Source organism: Trichechus manatus, unplaced genomic scaffold (genome assembly GCF_000243295.1).
Source record: "Trichechus manatus latirostris isolate Lorelei unplaced genomic scaffold, TriManLat1.0 scaffold00062, whole genome shotgun sequence".
Taxonomy (NCBI): Eukaryota; Metazoa; Chordata; class Mammalia; order Sirenia; family Trichechidae; genus Trichechus; species Trichechus manatus.
In genome coordinates, this window is record NW_004443998.1 from 100,128 (window position 1) to 109,555 (window position 9,428).

General features: G+C 42.8%; 2 protein-coding genes across 3 annotated transcripts in view; one reads left to right on the forward strand and one right to left on the reverse strand.

Annotated features, from left to right (window-relative positions):
- Positions 1 to 8,854, reverse strand: part of ARL14 (ADP ribosylation factor like GTPase 14) — a 59,410-nt gene extending 50,556 nt beyond the window's left edge. The window contains exons 1-2 of the mRNA XM_004379145.2: positions 8,662 to 8,854; positions 8,164 to 8,419 (exon numbers count right to left, since the gene is read on the reverse strand). Coding sequence (XP_004379202.2) covers positions 8,164 to 8,419; positions 8,662 to 8,854 — 449 coding nt within the window. The remainder of the gene's footprint in view (positions 1 to 8,163; positions 8,420 to 8,661) is intronic.
- KPNA4 (karyopherin subunit alpha 4) overlaps positions 5,935 to 9,428 on the forward strand; it is an 83,337-nt gene continuing 79,843 nt past the window's right edge. Inside the window, exon 1 of one of the 2 annotated variants that reach the window (XM_023733851.1) lies at positions 5,935 to 8,521. Coding sequence is in view for 1 of the 2 variants with exons in the window: in XM_004379146.2 (XP_004379203.1) it covers positions 9,109 to 9,177 (69 nt within the window). In the remaining variant the exon portion in view is untranslated. Of the gene's footprint in view, positions 8,522 to 8,843; positions 9,178 to 9,428 lie in introns of those variants that run through there. The other variant, XM_004379146.2, reaches the window with a different exon arrangement.

Sequence of the window (9,428 nt, forward strand, 5' to 3'; positions counted from 1 at the left end):
GCACTGGGAATAGACAGGAGGCAAATGAGAGAGACACAGTAGAGATAGCCTATTTATTCAAAACAACTTGGCACTGACTGGAAGTGGGACGCAGGAGAAAGGATGACAAATGAAAGGTCTTGATGTTTTCAGTCCAAGAAATGACGTAGAGTAGTACTATTAATAGAGACAAGAAATGAAAAGAATTAAGAATTAACAGATTTTTCTTTTTTCGTTGTTTTGATTTTGAAGGAATCCTTCTGAACGGGGTGACTAAAAATAGAGAAGTTAACGCTGTATTCCTGTTTTGTTTGTTGGTATCAGAAGTGGTCCCAAGAGGTCAGCCCAGATGTGGCAGGAGACCCCACTCCTGGTTGGACCTGTGGGGGAAAGGCCCTGAGAAGAAAGCTAGTAGAGGGAAAGGAGAATGCCTCGCACATGGGCTGGAATTCAGGACCAGAGGGAATTTAAGACCGTGTCCCCAGAACAGTTAATGGGAACACATTCTGCCTCTTGGGGATTGACTCAAGAGCTGGGACAGGATTGTGCCTTGAAGGAGCTACCGTAGCAGAGTATATGAGATTCGAGCCAACACTAAGGAACTCCGAATAGACTTAACAGGTTCAATGGAGCCAGTCTTTGAAAGAATGTCCTAAAGAAAGCTGTATTTGAGAAAACGCAAGAGAAAAACTAGACAACCAGGACAATATTGCATAAATCTATTCAGAAAGTAATATGGAATTGGATATTATTGGCCTGCAACTTTTTTCCTTGAAATACAAAATATTTAGTACATTTTTCAAGTAAGAGATATAAAACCATTATTTTAAATATGCATTACCTTGAAATTTTGCATGTCATAACATCTATTACTGTAATGCCTAATTACCGGTATTGTAACTTTGTCCTTACCTTAAGGATGAGACCGCCTTATAATGAGACCTGTCAGACCAGTTCTCAAATGTGTTCTGTGGACCAGCAGCATGAGTATCACCCGAGCTCTTGTTAGAAATTCAAATCTTTAGGCCCTATTCCAGACCCACTAAAACGGAAACTCTGGGGATGGAGTCCACCAATCTGTTTTAAGCCCTCCAGGTGATTCTGATGCACTCTAAAGTTGAGAACCACTGCATTAAGGCATTTCAGAATTAACATTCAAGTAAACCATTTGCAAGTCACTATACTATAGGGTTGCTATTGGGTCACTATGAATCAGAATCAACTCAACCGCAACAGCTCTGGTTTTGGTTTGTTATACTGTACTTGGAGCCCTGCAGTGGTTAAGAGCTACAGCTGCTAACCAAAAGGTCAGCAGTTCGAATTCACCAGTGCTCCTTGGAAACCCTATGGGGCAGTTCTACTCTGTCTTATAGGGTTGCTACGAGTTGGATGACAATGAGTTTGGTTTTTTTGGGGGGTGGGGGGGATACTGTACTTGGTTGATACTATCAAGGTGAAACTTTAAAATCAAGGGAGGATAGTGATCTTTCTAGTCTCACTGATTTTAAGTTTCCAGAAAGTATTCTGCTTAACACTAATGTCTCAAGGCATGTCCTGACAAAGTTCCCAACGTTATCAGAGCAAGGAAGCATTTTTTTCTTTTTTTGAAGAACACCTACTACCATCTAGTTCTGGGGGACTCCTTGAGAAACACCGCCCCGAGTCATAACATCAGTCTCCTTGAATATTTGGCTTCATAAGTAACTCCTGTGGTTTTAATTTTTTTTTAATTAAACACAAATAGTACATGTCTTTTGTTTTCCTGTATTTTAGCCCCAAATAAAAAGCAAGTGCAAAAAGCTTTAGAAAATCTATGCATGTCTGCCTGGCAGCAATACAAATATGTACTGTATTCATCCTACACATGAGTTCTAGGTTTTTCTATGATTGAATAAAAAGTCAAAACTAAGTTTTTTTTTTTAAAAAAAAAAAACTAAGTTAAAGAAAAACTGGGTGGCTCATCGCAATCAAATTAATATCAATGCTAGCATTTTAATTCACAATCTATTGCCATTTGAGGACTTCAGTCAAAATAAAGAGGTAGTTGTCTCCATGTCTCTCAAGTTATTAGTCAGAAAAGACCTGGCAATAAAGAGGAATGAATGAAGTCCTCAATACCTGATCAACTTTGTTTTCTAGAGAAAAATAAGGTATATTGCCAAAAGTCCGATGTTTTCCTCTGAAAAACAATCAGCCCAACTGTAACAAACAAATTACATTTTAGTAAGATTTAGCAACATATAAAATTTCACCTGTTTTGGCAAACACTACCTAGCATTTTGCTCATGAAATCACACATAATCCCAACAGTAACAGAAACTGTAAGATCCGTATTATAAAGAGAGACACCACAATCATCAATTTAATGCTGTGTATCATAAGAATACTTCAAAATGCTTAAATGAAATAATTATCATTTATAATTCTTTTTGAGATTACGTTTGATCAACTAAAGCCCTTTGTAAGGCTTCACAAATCCTCTCACAAACCTCTACCATAGAACAGAGATTTCTTCACTCAGAAAGTTAACTCTAAGAGAAGAATTTGATGATACATTGAAAGCAAACATCTCCATAATATCTTAGACTTTTCCTACATCAAAAGTAATAACAAAGTCAGGATATTAAGTTACCTAACACTGAGTAGTACCCTATTTGAAAACAAGTTTCATATACAGAATAGTTTTTAATTTTATTTTTGTTGTTGTTCTTGTTGAGAAAATACACAGAACATACACCAATTCAACAATTTCTACACGTACAACTCAGTGACATTAATTACGCTCTTCAAGTTGTGCAACCATTCTCACCCTCCTTTTCTGAGTTGCTCCTCCTCCATTAACATAAACTCACTGCTCCCTAAGGTTCCTATCTAATCTTTCAAGTTCCTGTTGTCAGCTTGATCCCACATTGATAGATCTTAAAAGAACACAATGCTCAAGGCAGACATTCTTTAGTAGTTAAGCTAAACTACTGTTTGTTTTTAAGAAGACTTCAGGGGATGGGAACCTAATATGCTGTGTAAACTTTCACTGAAAACACAATGAAGTATTATTTTATATATATCTAATCAACAAACACACTCACAAAAGAAGACTTCAGAGGATTTTTTTTTTAAACAGGTAAAATAGTATCTTTAATACAAACTTATTTAATACACTGACATGCAAAATATTTACTTATTAAACAGGCAAACAATGAGAATGTACATTAATACTTCGGGGGTTTCCAGTGTGTTAAAATCTGGCATATCACACATTTGAATGTGTTTGCGGGTTAGCTTTTTTTAAAATTTTTATTTTTATTGTACTTTATTATTTTTTTCTTTGCCTTTTTTAACTGTACTTCAGATGAAGGTCTACAGAACAAATAGTTTCTCATTAAACAGTTAGTACACATACTGTTTTATGACATTGGTTAACAACCCAACGACATGCCAACACTCTCCCTTCTCGACCTTGGGTTCCCTATTACCAGCTTTCCTGTCCCTTCCTGCCTTCTAGTCCTTGTCCCTGGGCTGTTGTGCCCCATTAGTCTCATTTTGTTTTATGGGGCTGTCTAATCTTTGGCTGAAGGGTGAAACCTCAGAAGTGACTTCATTACTGAGCTAAAAGGGTGTCCGGGGGCCATACTCTTGGGGTTTCTCCAGTCTCTGTCAGGCCAATAAGTCTGGTCTTTTTTCGTGAGTTAGAATTTTGTTCTACATTTTTCTCCAGCTCTGTTCGGAATCCTCTGTTCTGATCCCTGTCAGAGCAGTCAGTGGTGGTAGCCAGGTACCATCTCATTGTACTGGACTCAGTCTGATAGAGGCCATGGTAGTTGTGGTCCATTAGTCCGTTGAACTAACCTTTCTTCAGGGGATATTTCTGACTTAGGGTTTAAAAATTATCTCAGGGTAATAGTTTCAGGGGTTCATCCAGCTGTCAGAGCTCCAGAAAGTCTGGAGTCCATGAAAATGTGAAATTCTGTTCTGTAGTTTCCCCTTTTTGATTGGGATTCTTCCATAGAATATTTGATCAAAATGTTCAGTAGTGGGAGCTGGGCACCATCCAGTTCTTCTGGTCTCATGGTAAAGGAGGCAGTTGTTCATGGAGGCAATTAGCCAAACATTCCATTTCCTCCTCCTATTCCTGTTGCTTCAGACAAATAAACCAATTGGACCAACTGCTGTACCCTGGATGGCCACTTGCAAGCTTTTAAGACCCCAGGAACTACACAACAAACTAGGAGGTGGAACAGAAGCACTGAACACATTAGGCCAATTAATTGGGATGTCCCATGAAACTATGACCCTAAATGTCCAAACCAAGGAACCAAATCCCATGAGGTGTTTGGTTGTACATAAGCAGGCTCACAGCTATGCTTTTTTTGGTCATGTTATAAATATATCACACAATTTTTGCCAATTCAATTCTTTACAGGTGTACAACTTATTGACAGCAATTACATTAATCGGTTGTGCAACCCTACCCTTAATCAATGCAATTTTTCCATCACTGTAAACCACAACACAGTACTCCATAAGCAATAACCACACCTTTCCCCCCCACCCCTGGTAACCACTAACAAACTTTGGTCTCCATACATTTGCCTGTTCTTGTCTTTTTATACAAGTGAGGTCATACAACATTTGTGCTTTTGTGATTGATTTATTTCACTCAGCATAATGTCTTCACGCTCCATCTATACTGTAGCATGTATCAAGACTTCATTTCTCTTGCTGGCTGAGTAGTAGTCCATTGTATGTATGTACCACATTTTGTTTACCCACTCATCCGTTGATAGGCATTTAGGTTGTTTCTACCTTTTGGATATTGTGAATAGGGCTGCAATGAACATTGGTGTACAAGTCTCTGAGTCTCTGCCTTCAAGTATTTTGGACATATACCTAAGAGTGGAGTTACGCAGTCATATGGTAGTTCTATTTTTAGGTTTTTGAGGAACAACCACACTGCTTTCCACAATGGCTGTATCATCTTGTATTCCTACCAGCAATGGATAAGGCTTCCAATTTCCCCACATCGTCACCAAAAAGAAATTTTCTTTTTTTTTTTTAATCTTAGCCATCCTAGTGAGAGTGAAATGGCATCTCATTGTGGTTTGATTTGCATCTCTCTAAGGGCTAGTATGTTGAGCATTTTTTCATGTGTTCAGTGGCCATTTGAAAGTCCTCTTTGGTGAAACATCTATTCAAGTCTTCTGCCCATTTTATCATTGGGCAGAATAGGTTTTCTAGTGTTTGGTTACAATAAATATATTGCATATATACAAGACTCTGTTAGTCTACTTTGAAATGGTATTAATAGCTCTGCATTTTACTACTTCCTTGTTGTTATTGTTGTTAGGTGCCAGTAAGTCATTTCTGACTCATAGCAACCCTTTGTATAACAGAACGAAACACTGCCCGGTCCTGTGTCATCCTCACAGTCATTGCTATGTTTGAGCCTATTGTTGCAGCCACTGTGTCAATCCATCTTTTTGAAGGACTTTCTCTTTTTCGCCGACCCTCTACCTTACCAAGCATGTTGTCCTCTAGGGACTGGTCCCTCCTGATAACATGTCCGAAGTATGTGAGATGAAGACTTGGCATCCTCGCTTTCAAGGAGCCCTCTGGCCGTACTTCTTCCAAGACAGACTTGTTCCTTCTTCTCGCAGTCCATGGTATATTCAATATTCTTTGCTAATGCCATAATTCAAAGGCATCAATTCTCCTTATTCCTTATTCATTGTCCAGCTTTCGCATTAATATAAAGCAACTGAAAATATCTTGGCTCGGGTCAGGTGCACCTTAGTCCTCAAAGTGACATTTTTGCTTTTCAACACTTTAAAGAGGTCTTTTGCAGGAGATTTGCCCAGTGCAATACGTCATTTGATTTCTTAACTGCTGCTTCCATGGGCATTTACTGTGGATCCAAGTAAAATAAAATCCTTGACAACTTCAACATTTTCTCCTTTTATCATGATGTTGCTTATTGGTCCAGTTGTGAGGATTTTTGTTTTATCTTCAGGTGTAATCCATATGGAAGGCTACAGTCTTTAATCTTCATCAGTAAGTGTTTCAAGTACTCTTTGTGTTCAGCAAATTAAACATCTGAAACCTCTTAACCGGAGTTAGGCCTGCCATATTTTGCCAGTTAGATTGCTGATCTGCCTTTTAGACCTATTATTAACACCCTGAAGAACTTCTTTGCCCTTCTGATAAATTCTGTTTATTCTGTCTGGAACGAACTGGGAGTAAAGACACTAAACATTAAACTGGGTAGCTAATGGAGGGTGAGTGTGAAAATTTCAAATGAAAACTTTAGGCTGCCAAACAGACTACCTAAGAATTATAATTAAGGATAATTGTCTTAGCAAAGTATGTCACAACTATTTTTAAACATGCAGGGGGTTTTGCCCTGAAACCTATAACTGAGCTATTCCCTTAACTTAAACCTTGGAATGAGCATGATACCGAATCCAAAATTCTTAGTACAGAACCCAGTGTAAATTAGAAGCCTTAACAATTCAATTCACATTTTCATCAAAAAGTGTTAACCGGCTTTTCAATTTTAGGAACATTTTAGGAAGCTTAGATTCAAATCATTCATTCATTCTTGATTTGACAAATAGTCACTGAGTGCATGCTATTTGCCAAGTACTACTCGGTGTTGGGTATACTGTAACATGCAGAACAAATATAGTCATTGACTTCAGGGAGCTTACTGTCTAGAGACGGAGACAGGCCTTAAACAGACATTGAGCAAATTAAATTACAAGCGGTAGTTATTATTTGTACTGAATCTTTCTCAGTTAGTAGCTGTGATGACACCCTTCTCTTAGGAGTATTCTGGAGAGAGAATATCGAGTTGTTGTTTAACTGTCAGAAACAAGTAGTTGTAGCTGGGAGACATGAAGGCTTCTATAATGGTACACATTCTATAACCATCACGAAAGCTATCATAGAATTTATTCCAAGAAGCACTGTCATCTATACATGCATGTTGATGGGATAACTTCTAACTATAGGGTAGGAATATACCTTTGTCTTCTAGAACTCTCCTCATGATCAACTGAAATACTAGTAGAAAACACACACATACTACAACTTTTCAACTGAACTTTCTAAACTCATTTTGAAAAACATCAGTGTTCCAGCATGCAAATAGAATGTTTATTCAATTAAACAATTCACTGGGAAATAAAGATTTATAATGAACTTCATAATGCGCATTTTAAAATCTGCATTGAATTTACATTCAAGTTAACCTTCCATGTAAATGCACAGCTTCTGTTTGCTATAGTCCAGTTGAAGGTATACAAAGTATTGAGGACTTCAAAGGTATTATTCTGCTTAGAAGTTTAACTCCCCGTCCACCCACGTACATTGTAACACCTCTCGATGTGACTCCCAGGGGTCCTGGGGGCGTAGTGCTAACCAAATTCGAATCCACCAGCCGCTCCTTGGAAACCCTATGGGGCAGTTCTACTCTGTGCCATAGGGTCGCTATGAATCGGAATCGACTCAACGGCAGAGTTTTATGTGACTTCTAAAGTCCTCCAGCTCTCTTCATCCCCATCACCCAAAAAGAACTCAGCAGGTTTACACCGATAGACTCATTGACTTTTTTTTTCTACTTTTCTCCCTCCTTGGACTTTAAAAGTGTTTCCTCAACGAACATTTGCCGTTTTAAACTTTTTATCGCGGCTCGTTGTTGTACTAAACATATATATATATATACTAGTAAAGAAGCGGGAGGGAAGAGGACGAGGAGCCAAAGTCCCTGCAGGACTTTGTGTCAAGGTCTCGTCCTCCTACCTCGCCGAATTTAAGCACATCTAACCCTACTGCTCCTCGCTTCTGACTCGAGGTGCTGCTCACTAGTTCACGTATCCCTGTACATCTGAGCGCCATTATTTGGTATTTAAATATATATTTAAACCGTTTCCTCCTCCCCTTTTCAAAAATATTTGAATATGTTCTTTTGTGTCTGGTGTTATTTCTGCCTCTGGTAACGACGCTCCTGGTAAAGATGTGTAACCTTTAAATTTATTTCCTCTCCCAGTAGAGTTACAATATTACCGCGTCAGGTGCGATGGTCCCCGCCCTCCAGAAGTTAGTACCGTACTTTGTGGCCAAGTAGCTTCTTTAACTTCCGAAATCCCTGAGGTGGTGTCCTCACCGTTAGCTTTCCCAAGTTCCTACCTGTTGCGAGCACTTGGTCTGAGGGGATGAATCAGATTTGTGCAATGAGCCTCTCCTTCTCCACCCACCGTCCCTTTCGCTTTCCGGGGCGTCTCCGGCACCCACTTCACTCCTCCCAACCTAGGCCCGGAGGCCCGGCCACAGGCGGCAGGGATCCCCTGCCGGGGACTGGTGCTGCTGGCGGTCCCCCGAGCCGGGATGGTACCGAGGTGTAGCTCTACTCCCCGCAAAGCCAGCGGAGCGCGCAAGGAACGGCCTGAAAGAGAGGGCTCAGCGGCAGAAAAAAAAGAACGTACCCCGGCCGTCTGGGGATGCCCTGAGAACCGGAGGGAGCCATCTCATCCCCGCCCAACACCAGGTCTCTCTCCTTCCCCTCAGTGCTCTACTTCTTTTTCGCTTCCTCCCCTCAGCTCCAGAGGCACGTGGCCCCTCCCAGCCCCGCCCCGCCCCGCCCCGCCCGGCCGTGCCCCTCCCCTCCCTCCCCTCCAGTCCGCGGGCCCGTTCCTCCCAGCGTCGCTCTCTTCCCCCCGGGTTCGTTCTTCCGCCCCCGCTCTCCATCGCCCTTTGTGATTGGTTGAGCGCACCGGAGGCCGGTTGGCCAATTGGCGAGCTGGGCTGGCGGCGATGGGCGTGGCCGCGGCGCCGGGGTCCTCAGATCGAGGCTGCCTCCCCCTCTCAGCCGGCAGCACATTCCGCCGCCGTTGCCGCCGCCCGGCCCCGCAGTTGTCTTCGCCCGAGCTGCCGTAGTGCTGGGGTTAGGGCGGGGGGGCCTGCGGGGAAAGGAGGAGAAGGCCGCGGCGGAGGCGAGGGAGACGAGGAAGGAAGCGGCGGCGCGGCAGGCATAGCAGCTCAGGCGGCGGCCGGTTCCTGGGAGTGTCGGTGCGGCGCGGTGGTTGGGGCGGATCCCGCGGGGCCCGGGCGGGGTAAGGAGTCACCGGCCCGGCCATGGCGGACAACGAGAAACTGGACAACCAACGGCTTAAGAATTTCAAGAACAAAGGCCGCGACTTGGAGGTACACTTGGGGGCGCCGGAGGGGTGGGCGCCTGGGCCTGGGGCCGGTCTCCGCTGGGACTCCGAGTGTGGGGAGTCGGGGCGGGAGCTGCCGCCGGGGAATGGCGCTGAGCCGGCCCGTCCGTGACGCCTGGGCTAGCGCGCCGGGAAGTTTGTGTCGGGCCTGCTCCGCCTCCACGGGAGCGAGGTGCGGGGTACGACCGGCGCGGCCTAGGCCTGCCCCGCGGAATCGGCCCGGCGCGGATGCGAGGG